At 39.7% G+C, this 17,485-nt stretch overlaps 3 protein-coding genes across 4 annotated transcripts; 1 reads left to right on the top strand and 2 right to left on the bottom strand.

The window, feature by feature from the left end:
* Positions 1–748: 748 nt before the first annotated feature.
* LOC109176818 (50S ribosomal protein L25-like) lies at positions 749–3,653 on the bottom strand. The gene is made up of 3 exons (XM_019326222.1): positions 3,135–3,653; positions 1,485–1,614; positions 749–1,186 (listed from the first exon to the last, which is right to left on the bottom strand). Exons 1-3 carry the CDS (start codon positions 3,567–3,569, stop codon positions 966–968), a joined length of 786 nt encoding a protein of 261 aa, XP_019181767.1. The 5' UTR covers positions 3,570–3,653; the 3' UTR covers positions 749–965.
* Positions 3,654–5,706: 2,053 nt separating this feature from the next.
* Positions 5,707–8,303, top strand: LOC109176828 (pentatricopeptide repeat-containing protein At1g20230). Its single transcript, XM_019326231.1, has one exon. The coding sequence runs from the start codon at positions 5,748–5,750 to the stop codon at positions 8,031–8,033; it is 2,286 nt and encodes a 761-aa protein (XP_019181776.1). The 5' UTR covers positions 5,707–5,747; the 3' UTR covers positions 8,034–8,303.
* Positions 8,304–8,868: 565 nt separating this feature from the next.
* LOC109176835 lies at positions 8,869–17,017 on the bottom strand. 2 transcript variants are annotated; one of them, XM_019326235.1, is made up of 9 exons: positions 13,524–17,017; positions 13,240–13,433; positions 13,037–13,108; positions 12,771–12,923; positions 12,496–12,659; positions 10,648–10,795; positions 9,533–9,655; positions 9,341–9,428; positions 8,869–9,252 (listed from the first exon to the last, which is right to left on the bottom strand). In XM_019326235.1, the coding sequence occupies exons 1-9, from the start codon at positions 16,318–16,320 to the stop codon at positions 9,038–9,040; spliced, it is 3,954 nt and encodes a 1,317-aa protein (XP_019181780.1). In that variant the 5' UTR covers positions 16,321–17,017; the 3' UTR covers positions 8,869–9,037. The 2 variants fall into 2 exon arrangements, with proteins under 2 accessions (XP_019181780.1, XP_019181783.1); XM_019326238.1 differs by lacking the exons at positions 8,869–9,252; positions 9,341–9,428; positions 9,533–9,655; positions 10,648–10,795 and having other exon boundaries at positions 12,549–12,659; positions 12,776–12,923.
* Between the last annotated feature and the right edge of the window lie 468 nt (positions 17,018–17,485).

Genomic DNA, 17,485 nt, shown 5'->3' on the forward strand with positions numbered 1-17,485 from the left:
ACTACAAATTTCAATAGACAATTACAAAAAGATAAACCAATCTAAGTTGTCAATAACTGGTCAGCTCAAACCAAGAAAAATAAAAAAAAGTCAATAGACAACTCCTATAAAAAGATAAACCAATCTAAGTTGTCAATAATTGACCGACTCAAACCAAGAAAATATCAAAAGAGTCACTAGACAATTCCTACAAAAAGATAAACCAATCTATGTTGTTAAAATAATCTAAATTGTGTCAGTAACTAGCTGGCTCAAACCAAAATAATACCAACAATGTCAATAAACAACTCTTACAAAAAGTCAAACTTAAAATCACATCAACGGACTTTTGGTGTAATTTTTAAAAAAACAAGACTTATGTGGAGGACCAAAAAAAAAAAAACTCTACAAAGCATTGGTTTTTATCATAAATGTGAGACCGACCAAAGAAAACATCATTTCGCACCCTGGTTACGTGAAGTGCAACACAGCACCCAACCGAGCACATGCAGTGGGTCGCATTAATACTGCTTTTTTCTATCTTTCTTTCTTTTTCCCTATTTTTCTCTTCCCTCTCGTCTTTTTTCCTAGTCACATCTGCAAAAAACTCTTCAAAAACTACAACTATTGAGGATGCTCTTACCATTCTATAAAAGATTTGAGCTAGCATGCAAATCTTTTTAGCCAGTATCTTTCATGTGATGTAGCCATTAGTCCATTACACATTTACAAGTGATGTACATGGTATTTCACAGCAATGAACACGGCCTGCATAAAAATCGAATATTTCTTCATGTATTCAGTATCACTGCATATTCTGGGAAGAATCCTTTCTTCAGTGTAAGCAACTAATTAGAGATAAAAGCACAAATCAATGAGACCAGGGAACAAATTACATCATCCAAAGCAGACCTTAGGCTAGTCTGGATTCCCTAATGCTAGGCTTTCCAAAATTTTCACAATAGTCGAACAAAATTAGAAGGAATTTATTTCGATTTCTTTTGGTCGGAAACCCTTGCTCCCATAATCTTGCAAACGGGATGGTCTTTCGGTTGGACAAGCTTCAGAGCCGGATGAACCTTGAGATCCCCCATTACTATCTTCTGCCCAACATCCAGCTCGCTTAGATCCACGTCAATGTAAGGAGGAATAATATCTGCCGGGCAGAGGAACTTGACCGTTTTCTTGATAACATTCAGATAAGACCCTGCCAAATCGCTAAACTAACATTAATATGTAACTCATTGGAAGGAAAATGTGAATGATTGGTACAGTAATTTGTCGGTCCATTTTCTATGCAACAATGCATCTATAATTCTATATTGTGTTCTAAGATGTTTACCGATATAATGGTTTAGCCAAATTAGTTTTCACATTAGGCTAGCAGATATGATTCATATGAACTGCACATGGCACGTGTATAGCATATTTGGAGTGCGTGTATATATTCATATTAACGCATACTTCATAAGCTTTACAAGAAATCAGTAGCGTATTTCACATACCTTTTTTCAACCCGGGGGAGACATCATCGCCTCTGAAGACAACTGGAATGTCAACCTTTAGTAGAGCACTTGATGGAGCTCTTATGAAGGTAACATTAAGCGGAGCATCGGTGCCTGCATGCAAATGAATCTGACACAAATCAAATAAACAATAAAATCAGTGAATCTTTAAAAAAATACCCAACCTTTAGAGTTTAGATTCTATACAAATATGAAGTTATTTGACTTATTTATATGCAAAATTTACCCCATCAAGGCATTAGCTAGGCAGTATAGCTGAAAGTGAATCCAGGCATTCAAAATTCAAATATGGCTTAACCTATCCTGTTAAATTAAAGACTCCTTCCATAATATGTTCTATCAAAGAAAATGGAAAAAAAAAAAAAAAATGGGTGGAAGCCAAGTAGTGAAAAAAATCATATCAGGTTGCTTGCAAAATGTTTTCTTCTTTGAAGGTGTAATTACTAAGAATAACCAATTTTTGTGAGACACTTCAGCAACATTTGAGGAAAAATCCTCAAAAAGTTCTAAAACCAGGTGATCCAAACCAGTTATAGAATGAAGGTTACAACTTACAATCGCACGAGACAGTAAAATAAAATTCTTGCTTTGTTTTTTTCGATATAGTATGATGTGTAAGCATCAAACCGGATTAATTCCCACGAGAGTATGCCAAATGCCAACTCAGCATAACCATTTGGCAACCTCCCAGCCGGGCATCGGGACACGTTCCCAAGGAATTGGATCCTAGACCTACCCCACAAGTTTGCACTTGCTTACCAATGAGCTAACTCGTTAGGTTAGCATAAATTTATTCTTAACTACTGATTCTAGTATAAAGTTTCAAACTTGAAATTTTCTTCTAAAGTACAGAATACTAATCAAAATCAGAACAGAAGCTTGATATCTCTCACTTTTCCATCCTCTCCAGTGCCTCTCTTTTTATCTACCTGGACACAATTCCATCAGCACCAGTAGCACCTTCTCCTTAACACTACCTCACTTAAATCAGTAATAGCTTATTGTTAAGCATGCAAGTAAATAACTATAAAACAAGCCAAATAGCATAGTAAGAAGCCCAAAACTCAAGTGTCTAATCCTCAAAACATTCACTTAGTTTATTCCATTGTCCACTATACAGCTTCTAGTTTCAATGTCCTTACTTTCAGCATACCCTTTTGCTAAACTAGTTCAAGAGACTTGAAAGATTAAACCCTGCCATTACATTTCTACTTCAATACACATTGGGAGTGTTCGGTAAATAGCTATAAGCTGATAGATGTTAGCTGATTGGGTTAGTAGGTTTGACTAGTTGATATTATTAGTTGAAGTGTTTGGTAGATTAGCTGACAACTGATAGCTGATTATATGCAAAATGATTTTCTCAAAATTCTAATCGAAAAAACTACTTTGAGCAGCTTTTTAAATTTTAACATTTTAGAACAATAAGTTGTTATAAAAAGCTAATTAATCAAACATTATTGTTTAACCAAGTTAAACAGATCAAATAAACCAAAATTGACTATAAGCTAACTGTGTTACCAAACGGAGTATCAACAGAACACAAGAAACTCAGAAAATTACCAAATATTCTAAATATTCTTAATAAACATTCCTGAATCAAAGAGAAAGAAACTCCATAGACCATACCTGTCTAGGCAAGACTCTAACTTTCTCGATAGTCTCTTCGGAATCAAAATCGGGTCGGAGCTCAAGATCAAACAGTCTGGAAAGAAAATACGTTCGACCCAAATGGGTAACGAGCTTCCTGATCTGATTGGTCTGCACGGAAACAAGCCGCTTGTTGCCGCCGTGCTGGCCATCCTCTTGCTCGAAGACTATGCTGGGAACTCGGCCGGCTTTTCTCTCCTTGGCGGAGATGTTCTTGCCGGAGATTTCTCGCGGGATTGCGTGGATAGTCTCCGCGTACTTCGGGTCGGGTCTAGGGAACCCGTCGAGGTATGTCAGAGACGGGGGCTCCGGGGCAGGGAAATCCGGCGGGACGGCGACCGCGGCGGCGGACTGGGAGAAGTAACGGAGACGGTGGTGTAGAGCTCCGGCGAGTAAAGAACGTTGGATCACCATTTCTGCTCTGTGCTGTGTTTTACAGAAACGATAAGAGAGTGGGGTTGAAGAAGGGTTTATTTCTCTCAGAATCGCAGAAGATTAATTCGCCAAAAAAATATAATTTGAGCAAATATAAAATATTAGTTTTGATTTTTGAACATATTTAATTTTTAGAAAAAATTTTAATTTTGGTCATATGACTACAGGAATTTTGTTAATTTCCACATCTGATTTTTAAAAGTGTCAATTTAGTATCTTGATTATGCAATATGTAACTTTCACCAATTTTTGTCACTCCGGTCAAATTGCTGACTAAATTTTGTCAAAAAATTTTAACAGTTAAAATAATAAGGATATTTTAGTCATTTCACATTTCTTTCTTCTCCTTCGGCGAATTCTTTTTTTCCGACGGCGAACACCATCATCGCGATCCGGTCGCCCCAACCCGTGTCAACACCCCAAGGCTTAACGCCGACAATGTTCACACCAAACAGCATCAGTTGCTTTGCAGCAACCTTGCCTTGGACCATCGGTACCGACTCGTACACCATTGCTCAAGTGCGCTCTTTACGACGCTGTTTCTCCGCTTCAAACCCTTCTAGAACCACTACAAACACAGAGATGCATACTTGCGGGGACATGGTTGAGGGCGATATCGGTGTTATTGAGGGCCTGCTGAACCGATGACGAGGTCTTGGTAGTATCCTCGTAGGCGGAGATGGAGATGGGCCAACAGTAATTCAATTTGACCAACGCCAAGCTAATATTCTGCGTGATCGGATCGCGTGCGACTGGAGTGACCAAAATTCGCCGGAAAAAAAAGAATTCGCTGGAGAAGAAGGAAGAGATGTGAAATGACTAAAATACCCTTATTATTTTAACGGTAAAAATTTTCTGGCGAAATTTGGCCGATAATTTGACCGGAGTGACCAAAATTGATAAAAATTGCATAGTCAAGATACAAAATTGACACTTTTAAAAATAAGGTGTTGAAATTAACAAAGTCCCTATAGTCATATCACCAAAATTTAAATTCTCTCTAATTTTTATTACTCCATAATTTTTATGGATAATAATTGTTTTAGTACTAATTTTCATTCACGATTATTGTTGTAGTATCAAAATTCATTATACCGAACCCTTTGCGTAAGACATGTCGAAATAAAAAATTGTTAAGGATATTTTTGTCTTTTTCAAATTAAGATTCTAATTTGAACTTAAGTAGGATTTCAGTTCTAAGATTGATTCCAATTTGTATTTCTCTTCCTCAAATTAAGATAGGATGAAGAGGGGAATTGTAAATTGGCATTGATCTTAAGATTTAAATCATTTATTCATGTTTAAATTGTGATCTTAAGTTGAAAATTATGAAAATACTTTTAAAACTTTTAAATTTTAACATGTCTTAAATAGAGGGGTTACTAGCATTTTTTTTTTTATTTGTAACACTAAAATAATAATAAAAAATTAATAAAAGTTAAATAGGTGAATTAAAACTAGGGATGGCAACGGGGAGTGTGGCGGTGGCGGGGGCGGGGGCAGGGAGTATACTCCCCATCCCCGTCCCCGTCCCCGAAACTTCGATCCCGTCCCCGTCCCCGAAACTTCGATCCCGTCCCCGTTCCCGTCCCCATCCTCAACGGGAAATTGAAAGTAGTCCACATCTCCGCCCCCGCAGAGAATTAGGCGGGAACGAAAATTCTCCGTCCCCGATCAATTCTTAGTCAAAATTATTACGGAGTATAATTTTTAATTTTAAAAACTAAACTTGTAATTTTAAAAAATTAACATATATATATATATATATATATATATATATATATATATATATATATATATATATATATATATATATATATATATATATATATTCTTTTTAATTATAATAATTAATCAGGGACGGAGTGGGGAGGGGTATCTCTGTCCCCGTTCTCGCCGGAGAATTTCAAAAACTCTCCGTCCTCGTCCCCATTCCCGTCCTCAATCTTCGAAATTTTTCTCCGTCCCAATAAAAAGGGGACACATTGCCTTCCCTAATTAAAGCTGTCATTTCACTAATAATCCTCACTATTAATAAAAACAAAAATATACTTTTACAACTTAGAGACCAAAGTAACTACGAATATCATCGTATTAGTAAGCACGGTGTGAAATTTGAAAAGCAGCAAGCGTATGTTTATATGTGGAGCATGAGCCATGAGGGCAAGGAATGCTCAAATTCAAGCTCTGAATTTGGTTGGGAGATCTCAGGACAACATTCTCAGCCTCATCACACCCGGAGCCACCCTCATCGGAGCACAACAATCCCATGCCCGCATCGTCAAGACTGGTTTTTCCGGCGACACCCATGTTGCCAACAAGCTCCTCTCACTCTACGCCCACCACCACAGCTTTCACGACGCAAATCTCCTCCTTCACTCCCTTTCTGAACCTGACATCTTCTCTTTCACTCCCCTCATCTACGCTTCTTCAAAATCCAGTCTTTTCGATCAAACGCTGAAGGTATTTTCCAGGTTGTTGGCTCAACGCCTTGTTCCTGATGCCCATATTCTTCCCAGTGTCATCAGGGCCTGTGCGGGGCTATCTGCGCGGAATGCTGGGAAACAAGTCCATGGCTATGTTTTAGCTTCTGGGCTTGCATTGGATTCTTTCGTCCAGTCCTCTCTTGTTCATATGTATGTGAAGTGCAACAACTTGAAAGATGCGCATAAAGTATTCGACACAATGCCCAGCCCGGATGTGGTTTCTTGGAGTGCTTTGGCAGCAGGTTATGCCAAAAACGGGGACGTGGTTAACGCTGGTAAAGTGTTTAGCGAGGCGGAGCGATTGGGGATTGAGCGGAATTCAGTTTCATGGAATGGTGTGATTGCGGGGTTTAATCAGAGCGGGCGTTTCTTGGAAGCAGTTTCAGTGTTTCAGGAGATGCATTCTAGAGGTTTCATGGCCGATGGAACTAGCATTTCTAGTGTTCTTCCAGCTATTGGTGACTTGGGTGATCTTAGCATGGGCATTCAAGTACATGGTTGTGTGATCAAGATGGGTTTCAAATCAGATATATGTATAATCAGTTCTCTTATAGACATGTACGGGAAGTGTAGTCGTGCACTCGAGATGTCAAAGGTGTTCGAGGAAATAGATCAAAAGGACGTGGGCACTTGCAACGCCATGGTTACAGGGCTTTCCCGGAATGGCCTCGTGGATGATGCTTTCAACGTTTTTAAGCAGTGTAGGGATGAGGGAATGGAATTAAATGTCGTTTCGTGGACTTCCATGATTGCTTCTTGCTCACAACACGGTAAAGATGTCGAGGCTTTAGAGCTTTTCAGAGAAATGCAGAGAGTTGGAATGGAACCAAACTGTGTAACTATCCCCTGCTTGCTCCCGGCTTGTGGCAACATAGCAGCATTGATGCATGGCAAAGCAGCGCATTGCTTCTCCCTTAAACGGGGATTTGCAGACGATGTCTATGTAGCGAGTGCGTTAGTTGATATGTATGCTAATTGTGGAAGGGTTGATCTATCTCGCCTTACTTTCGACAGGATGCCTACCCGCAATCTGGTTTCTTGGAATGCCCTAATCGGTGGATATGCAATGCACGGGAAGGCTACAGAAGCCATCGAGATCCTCCATCTGATGCAAAGCAGTGGACAGAAACCTGATGCGATTAGTTTCACTAGCATTTTATCCGCGTGTAGCCAAGTTGGCCTTAGCGACGAAGGGCAACATTACTTTGACATTATGTCTAAGGATCACAAAATCAAAGCCAGACTAGAGCATTACGCTTGTATGGTGAGCCTTCTTGGTCGAGCAGGAAAGCTCGAAGAAGCTTACTCCCTTGTCAAGAAAATGCCATTCGAACCAGATGCTTGTGTCTGGGGAGCATTATTGAGTTCTTGTAAAATCCATCACAATATGAGTTTGGGTGAGGTGGCTGCTAATAAACTGTTCCAACTCGAACCAACAAATCCTGGGAACTACATTCTCTTGTCCAATATTTACGCTTCTAATCGGAGATGGAACGAAGTGGATAGAATCCGGGATACGATGAAACATATGGGTTTAAGGAAGAATCCTGGGTGCAGTTGGATTGAACTTAAGAACCAAGTGCATATGCTTTTAGCAGGAGACAAATCACATCCCCAGATGACCCAAATCATGATAAAGTTAGCCAATCTGAGCTTGGAAATGAAGAAGTCTGGTGTTTTGCCCAACACTGATTTTGTGCTTCAAGATGTGGAAGAACAAGAAGAGAAGGAACACATTTTGTGTGGGCACAGTGAGAAATTGGCAGTAGTTCTTGGAATCTTGAACACCAGCAGAGGGTCTCCTCTCAGAGTCATAAAGAATCTTAGAATCTGTGGTGACTGCCATTCCTTCATGAAATTCACTTCAAGCTTTGAAGGCAGAGAAATTTTTGTAAGAGACACAAACCGTTTCCATCACTTCAAGGATGGTGCTTGTTCTTGTATGGATTATTGGTGATTGGATTCTGTTGTTTACAAGAGTTATCTGTTGCTGGAGACATTCAAGATGGATCAGTGACTGAATAGCAGTGATACTTGTCTCCATTAATGGCCACACCATACACAAGGTTATCAATTTTCCATTATTCAGGGCAATCCTAACCAAGTTGGTCAGACTATTGACTTAGTAACCACATAGTTACAAGTTCGAGTTCGACTTTTAAGAGCAATTTATTGACATTCTTGGTTTGAGCCAATTCGTTATGAAAAAGCTAAGTTGATTTATCTCGTTCTGATCTTTTACCAACTAGGCTCATAAGATGAGATTTACCTAATGCACATTTTTAGACAGTGGCTATAAGTTCCTCATCACCCAAAAAAACCATTATTTGGCTATAGGTTCCTCATCACCCAAAAAAACCCTTATTTGATTAAACTTTTCTCTCTTGAACTTATATCCAATTTCATTTTACAGTGTAAATAACTGTTAGCTGATTGAGTTAGTGTGTTTGACTAATTGATAATTGTAAAAAATATTTGGTAAATTAACTGTTAGTTGATAATTGATTACATATGAAATGACTTTCTCAAAGAACTGATCGAAAAAACTACATTGAACAGCTTTTTAAATTTTAACGTTTTGAAACAATAAGCTGTTAAAAAAAACTAATTAATTAAATACTCATATTATTTAACCAAGTCAAAAAAACTAATAGTGATCAAATAAACTAAAATTAGCTGATAAGCTAATTATGTTACCAATTAGGCCATAATTTTTAATTACCCTTATCAAAAATCTGATTTTTGCTGTGAATGAGAGCTGATTCACAAACTGAGAAACACTGAAGGTAGAAGAGAGGAAAAAAGACATACACAACATATTGGGAAGTTGATTAAAGAACATCCTAATTTTCATTACACTAAAAAAACAAAAAATTAGGATCCAATTACATATTTTAGATTCAATAAATGTTCTATTCAGCTTTCAAACAAAAAGACCAAACAATAGCTGAGTATAATGTTTTAACTCTTAGCTTGGGAATGTGCAGTGGGGAGAGGTTGCTGGTTTGGTCCTTTCGAGCGAAGCTTAGACGCTATAGCCCGCAATTCATTTGCAATCTCAGTGAAGTTCGGCCTCTCTGATGGCTCCGCTGACCAGCATCTTTCCATAAGCGATCGCCAATCAGGGTCGCATGATTCTGGAACGGGTGGCCTCAATGTGTTGCTAACAATACCACCTGCCATTGTGTCCAGTGTCAGTATTTCAAGTAGCGTGACCTGTAAGCCGAAGTTAACTGACCCAAAACGATAGCGTATGAACATTACCAATTATGGCACCATAATGCAAGTCTGTGTATGGTTCTTCTCCAGTTAAAAGTTCCCACATTACTATTCCAAAGGAGAACACGTCAACCTAAGAGCACAACGGTATGTTTGTTTATTAACGTTCAGACGAGCAAATAGCACTGACCCTGTAATTTTGGAAAGCTATGACTTGAGGTAGAGATGACGAATTACCTTCTCGGAGACAAGGTTACTACCGCCATTAAGGAGCTCCGGTGCCATCCAAGGAAGAGTTCCTCGCACGCCACCTGAGATTAGCGTCTGACATTTCACCTTGGAGAGTCCCAAATCACCAACCTTAGCATAATGACAAAATGTAAGCGTGGACCTTAGCATTCATTTTCAAAAAAAAAAAAAAAAGTAAGCGTGGGGGTAGAAGAAGAAGGCTATGTTTGGCACGTCTAGTTGAAAGCTGAAAAGCTAGTAACTAATAAGCTAATTAATTGAAATTAAAGTGTTTGGTAAAATTAATTGTTGAATTAGTTGATAAGTGTAAAAACACATAAAAGGATAAACTAAGATATTAGGATTTTGATTAATGAAGGGTAGATGATGTCATTTTTGTAAATTAATAAAGATGAAAAGGGAAAAAAAGTTAAAAAGCCGGGTAGCATTTCAAAATAAACTATTATTTTAAGCTCCTCATGTTTTACCAAATGGAGCTTATATAGCTTATTTGTAAATTGTAACTTAAAATAAACTATAAGTTCTACCAAACAAGAGCTGAAGTAGAATGCGTAAATGGCAAGTGCAATGCTGGAGATATTTCACATAAGGCTTGGGATTCAAGATCATATTTTGAATTGCATACTCATACTTTGAGTGTTAAAATTCCACTCTCGAACAGTAAAAAAAAAAAAAAGAAAAAAAAAAAGAAACAAACCCTTATATATACATGAAGACTTGAAATATTAAGATAGAAATTACATTGTTAATATAGCCTAATATATACCAATGTAATAACAGAGAGTTCATTGAAGGAAAAAGAATTCAAGAAATTCTATTATAGACAGCTTATAATATAAGATTGCTTCCCATATCAGGGCAAGAAAAGAGTAGCTCCGAAATTTTTATATTACACAAGTATATAACATGCATGCCATTATTGAGAAAGGATGGTGAATGGTAGATGCATAAACTCGGTCTTCCTTTTGCATTAATATGAATATAGTTTCTTCCATTTATGAATTTGTAATTATGATTTATGAAGTTTTGGTGGAAGATGGAGGCAAAACACCACACAGTACTTGTTCTGGTACGAATTAAAAGGGATTAGAGAAGTCACTAACCTTGCAAATTGGACGGTGTGGATCACGGAGATTAACCAATAGATTATCACTTTTCAGGTCAAAGTGTACTATATTCCTCCCATGCAAGTACTCCATTCCAAATGCTACATCCATTGTTATCAAAAGACGCTTCCACTTATCAAGGCTCCTGCCAACATGTTGACATATTGCTCAATTTCCATCGCAGTTTTTAAGAAAGACAAAGAACATATGATGTCAAATTCTTAAAGTTAATACGCAGAACATGTCTTTACTTCAGGTGTCCTGACTCAGTAAAGGCCTAAACCAATTGGTTTTAGAATATAAACCATTCGTCATTTTTTTGGGAGTGACGAGGGAAACCCACAACCACTACTTGAGGGTTTGCACTGAGTAAACTCCACATTATGACCCTAGTTGGCAAAGGACCATAATGAGGTAAACCAGCCTAGGTTGTCCATAGCTGACCGGCTTAAATCAAGAAGGTCAGTAAGCCACTCCCACTGAGAGTCGAAATTGGAACCTTGTGATTACCAAGCTAACAACCCAACCAACTTGATTGGGGTTGCCCCCGAAACCATTAGTCATTTTGATTTTATGTCAAAGAGACATAACTCTCCAACAGAGTGTAGAAGGAAACCCACAGCCACTACTTGAGGGTGTGCCCACATTGTGACCTTAATTGGCAAAGGACCATAATGAGGTAAACTAGCCTAGGTTGCCATAGCTGACCAACTTAAACCAAGAAGGCTAATAAGCCACTCCCACTGAGAGTCGAATTTGGAACCTTGTGGTTACCAAGCCAACAGCCCAACCAACTTGATTGGGGTTGCCTCCGAAACCATTAGTCATTTTGATTTTATGTCAAAGAGACATAAATCTCCAAAACAGTGTGGAAGGAAACTCACAGCCACTACTTGAGGGTGTGCCTACATTGTGACCCTAGTTGACAAAGGACCATAATGAGGTTAACCAGCCTAGGTTGCCCATAGCTGACCAGCTTAAAGCCTTAAACCAAGAAGGCCAATAAGCCACTCCCACTGAGAGTCAAATTTGGAACCTTGTGGTTACCAAGCCAAAAGCCCAACCAACTTGATTGGGGTTGCCCCCGAAACCATTAGTCATTTTGATTTTATGTCAAAGAGACATAACTCTCCAACAGAGTGTGGAAGGAAACCCACAGCCACTACTTGAGAGAGTGCCCACATTGTGACCTTAATTGGCAAAGGACCATAATGAGGTAAACCAGCCTAGGTTGCCCATAGCTGATCGACTTAAACCAAGAAGGCTAATAAGCCACTCCCACTGAGAGTCGAATTTGGAACCTTGTGGTTACCAAGCCAACAGCCCAACCAACTTGATTGGGGTTGCCTCCAAAACCATTAGTCATTTTGATTTTATGTCAAAGAGACATAAATCTCCAAAACAATGTGGAAGGAAACTCACAGCCACTACTTAAGGGTGTGCCTACATTGTGACCCTAGTTGGCAAAGGACCATAATGAGGTTAACCAGCCTAGGTTGCCCATAGCTGACCAGCTTAAAGCTTTAAACCAAGAAGGCCAATAAGCCACTCCCACTGAGAGTCAAATTTGGAACCTTGTGGTTACCAAGCCAACAGCCCACAACCAACTTGATTGGGGTTGCCCCCGAAACCATTAGTCATTTTGATTTTATGTTGAAGAGACATAAATCTCCAACAGAGTGTGTGTCTTGAAAATAGATTAGGAAGCTATTTAAACCACGAAAAGGCAGTTGCATAAAGCGATCAAGCACAAGAAACTGAAGATGTACTATTGAATGATAGTAGATTGAATAAGAGCTAAGGAATTCCAATATGAATATCAGACCACCGCTAGAAGATCGTTACCTCTCATTTTTCTGCAGAACATTTCTCAAAGAACCATTAACCATAAACTCTGTGACAGTTGCTACAGAACCACCAGGCCCATCAAGCACCACACCATAGAATGCAACAACATTTGGATGGTGCAAGTCCGCAAGTTTGATCGCCTCGTTCCAGAAATCATCCCTCTTTTTAAAGGTATTCAACCCAGCAAAAGTCATTAACAATTTTAACATTAACAAAAAATATTGAAATCATATAAGATAGGGAATCATCGATTGCACATTAAAGACACCAACCATACGTTTTTCTTCTGATGGTTTTCCAGCAAAACATCTTTCATTAATCCTTTTGATTGCAACATCAGTTCCTCTCCACTTTCCATGATAAACTGTGCCAAAAGTACCTGAACCCAACTCTCGAAACTCTTCAAGATCACTGTTTCTTATAATCTACCCGCAAAGAAGAGGTAGCAGAAAGACACAGATTGGTTATCGGTTAAGTTGTATAACATACAAAATGAAGCCATATATCATTATATCATACAGCATAAACTAACTCGAACCTGTAACCGACCAACGTCACCCGACACAGGAAAGCCAAAATCTCTCCTCTCCGGCAACTTAGGTTTTGCTTTCTGAACACCATCATGTGTTAACCAACCAAGATCAGAAATACGCAAGTGACAGTAAACAAATAAACATGGGTGACAACATACAAAATACTGGCAAAGACACATTTACGCAACAGCTAGAGACAGAACAAGACCTCGAATTTATTTCTGTCCAAGGTTTCTCCATCAGAACTTTGAACTTCGCTGTTATGCTCACTTAAAGATCCATACTTGCTCCCACCAAATATGGGAAAGTCGGGATTAGAAGGCACAGGTGACTGAAGAACAGAAGTAGCTACCTCCTCAGCAACAGCCTGAAGTTCTTGCTTGATCATTTCCTCTTCCGAGCCTTCAAAAAAAAAGCGAAAAACCAAGCAACAAGTAAGCATCAAACAAATATAAGGAAATCAGAATACAAAATATAAAAGTCAATACCCACTTTTGTTGGATAGTGCAGGGTCAGACTGATCCTTGACACCCAAAGTTTCCTTTTTTACTCGATGTTTGCTAGGTTTAGGAGGAGGGAAGTGACTATCACGCTGCATATTCCAAGGATCCTGGTTGCTAAATAGTGAAGGTGAGGTTTCCTGTGCAGCTCCATACATAGAAGATGGAGATATAGATGTTGAACTTCCATCTGGGGAGAGAACTTCAATACCAGCGGGAATAAGCTTCGGTTGAAGGTCAGAGACTGGAACATTAGGTGTTGGATTTGCTGATTCAGCACTGGAGAAAGCAGGGTTATCAAAGGACATCTCGTCAGGGACAAATTGGCCAACTCCTTGCTTCAAATGCACATCAAAATCGGGTTTTTTCTCCAAAGGAGAAGGCTGTGATACTGCACAGAGTTCTGGGGCCCGAAAAGTTTGCAAGAACACAGTTTCAGCTGATGAACTGGGTGGCATTTCGTTCAGTTTGATGTGATTTGCATCGAGAGCAGTACTTGAATCTGTAAATGCCTGATTCCAACCAACCCGTTGAGTTCTGTTTTCCAAGATGTTGTCCTTCATATAATTATCGCCTCCTGGCTTAATCTGCTTACTGTTGGGATGAGTCTCAGCTGTGTGTATTTGAAGATTTTCCATTATACTCTCAACTTGCTTCATGTGGTCAACTGCAGTTCTAGATTCTTTATTATCTTCTTTAGGAAGTACAACTGGTGATTCCTGAACGAGGTATTCTGGCATCTGGAAAGGCATCCCGTGTGGAATTGCTTTGTTAACACCGACATCTTCTTTAACATGGTACTGCATTGGAATCAGATGCTGCTCGGGAGAATCGACTTGACACGATTGAGAAACAGTGGGTATAAACTGCGCATAATGAGATTGCATGCCACTCGTTAATCCTATTGCACCCTGAGGGAGAGATATTTTTGGACACTCTGGATTCTGAACATTCTGCGAGACCCCAGTCACTTCATGATCCATATGACCAATGACCCTTGGTCCAACAGCAGCTCCATGGTGTTCAGAAGCTCCAGTTGTGACACCCATGCACATATGCCTACCCTTATCATCCACCCAAGGGCCACCTTCATAAGCTGATTTATAGCCAGGTGTGGTGCTCATGGGGCTGTCCCTTTGGTCTTGTGCTACTGTATCTGAATGAGCCTTAGGCAATGATTTTTGACGCATATAACAACCCTCAAATCTTGGGATCGCCTCCTGTCCACTTGGCGTAGGATGAGCCATTGCCCCTTCAGAAAACGCTACCTGCTGAGGGTGAGGAATCTGATGCCAACCATACGCTCCTCCCCCCAATACTTGGAGCTGAGGCTGATACGTCCCGTATCCTTGGTCCCCGGGAAGCTGTACAATCCTCTGCCCCCCCAGTGTGTTTTCTGGAGGATATTGTTCAAATCTAACTTGTTGTGGCTGAACGAGATGATGAGTAAGCCGATGATTAGGATTCATACTGACATGAGAGGGCGACATTGTCATGTGAACAGCAGGAACAAATTGCTGAAGTGTAGTACCAGCAGTTAAGGGCTGTTGGGCATACACTGGCCCGACATTCGCCCTAAGCTGTGGAGGAAAACCAATCTGGGAAGGGAATTGTGCATAATCTGCACGGCTAAAGCCTTCCCGGTGATGATCCGGTACATATGTTGAATGCACCGGAAAAGTCATTCCTGGTTGCTGCAAATCAAACCCCATTTGCTGCTGCTGCTGCTGTACAGGAATAGGCACCGATTTTTCATATTCAAGCTCAGAAGGAGCAGCTAGATTCGAGGGAGGGCCCGACACAGCAACATGAATGCCCAAAGGAGCAGCAGAAGAAGTATTGACATAAACTGCAGGATTTGGATCCACCACCCTCGAAGCAGCTGCTCCTTGAGCAGCAGCGGGGCCGGATAATGTCTCACTCGAAGGTGGTCTCGAGATCACCCCTTGACCAAGGCCAGAGAAATCAACAGCATCACCACCACTGGCTTCTGAGTTCTGGGTGGAAGAAGCACTAGCGGTACTCGTATACTTGGTTACACCACCACCTCCCTCTAGGATTCCATTCACTGCCTCAACATACATCTGTCCATTATCCGGCACAGTGCCATACTGCAAGGCAACAGCAGCTTCAACTTCCGACGGTGAAAACAAAAACACCCTCAATTTTGCTGAACCATCACTCAATTTCTCACCCAACTTTTCATACTCATCCATCATGTTATCAAGATCGTCGGGACAAGACACAGACACAAGCGCATCAAGATCTTCATCAGGTAACTGGTACTTAATCACCACATCTTGCCCATATATATCCATCATTTTCCCAACCATTTCAGGAAAACTCACATCCCTCCTAACACTGATGATCCTAGTTTGCCCTCCAACATATCTCAGTGCCCCATCACTTGGCCTGGGCAATATTTTCCCCCCAAAACTACACAAAAGTTTCACTTTCTTGCCCGACGATACCGAATCCTCCCCACCTTCATCAGTACCATGCCCAGATGCACTCTGTGATCTACCACTCCCATGATCCGATCCAATCCCACCACCCATCTGTGTTGGGAGCATGACCTGCTGTGGGACCCTCCCGGCCATCATAGCCACACCATTGTTAAATCCCATCCCTACAAATTCCGCGTCTGAGTACTGAATGGTGGGGATGAACCCCCCTGGATTGCCATTTCCAGAAATGGCCGCCGGAGAAATGTGCGATTCTTCCTGAACCGTTTTACCCATATCCGCCGCTAACAAATTAATGGGTATTGAGTTCTGATCAGAAGCCATACCTTTTTTGCCAAATACGGCAAAATATATGTTTTCCCTTCAACACAAACAGATAGAGCCAAGCTACAATTTTTCCCTTCAATTCCTAAATTGCTTCCAACATTTCGTCATTCTTCAGTTGAAAAGCACGAAAAAAAAAAAAAAAAAAAAAAAAGCACTGGACTTCGAAACCTCCGACAAACCCTTGCTAATATCCCCACGGATAAAGACTAATCCAAGAGCTTTCTAAGCAAACATCCATTCAAATCAAAGAACCAGATTCAAATTACCCGGAAAATAAAAAGCTCGAGTGCCCTACGATTAACCCGACCCGCCCACCTTCCAGAAAACCCAGAGAGTTGGAAAGAATTCAAGAACAAGAAAGTACCAATCTTGGCGGTGGTTCCCGTTCTTCAATCCTCCGTGTCTCTGTCTGTATCTGTGTCTTATTTAAAAGACCATACGGCATTTACCCATTTTGGGTTTCTGTGAAATCTCCAATTCCTATGAGATTGATGGAAGATTACAAGTTGGCAGCAGAGATTAGAGAGGGAGAAACGCAAGAAAGTCGCTCTCAGATTGCTGAGTTGGATTATGGATTCATAGTACCTCGCTAAAGTTTTTCTCTTTTTTTTTTTTTCTTTTTTTTTTCTATTTCAATTTCTTAGGATACAAGGAGAGAAGGGATAGGAGGGATGGGGGAGAGGGCACGTGGAGGAGTTCATGCAGTGATAAGGAAGATATATATAGTCAATGAAACGAGTTTGATGATAGATATGATATTGAAACATTATTGATGTGGTTGATACTTGGGAAGGTAGGACCTTTGTATGGGCATCATCAATTTCACCCATCTTAAAATAATTTGTGATCTAATTACACAAATTTTACTTATTAATTGTTAAATTACACATATTTATTTTGTGAGCAAAATAAATTCTTAATATGTTCTTGAATAATAATTTGAATATGTGGGTAATTTTACTTTTGTATAATAGTTTACAAGTCATATAGTAGAGGCAGACTGTAAATTACACTAAGATTGATAAATTGTACATGAAAAATTATGTAATAGTTATCAAATCACATATGAAAGACAATCTGTACCATGAAAATTTTATATGAAAAACTTAACCAATAGAGTGTTGGCCAAAATCAAATCCGTGATTTTTTATATAAAAATCAT

The sequence above is a fragment of the Ipomoea nil genome, unplaced genomic scaffold, assembly GCF_001879475.1.
Source record: "Ipomoea nil cultivar Tokyo-kokei standard unplaced genomic scaffold, Asagao_1.1 scaffold0176, whole genome shotgun sequence".
NCBI classification, from domain to species: Eukaryota; Viridiplantae; Streptophyta; class Magnoliopsida; order Solanales; family Convolvulaceae; genus Ipomoea; species Ipomoea nil.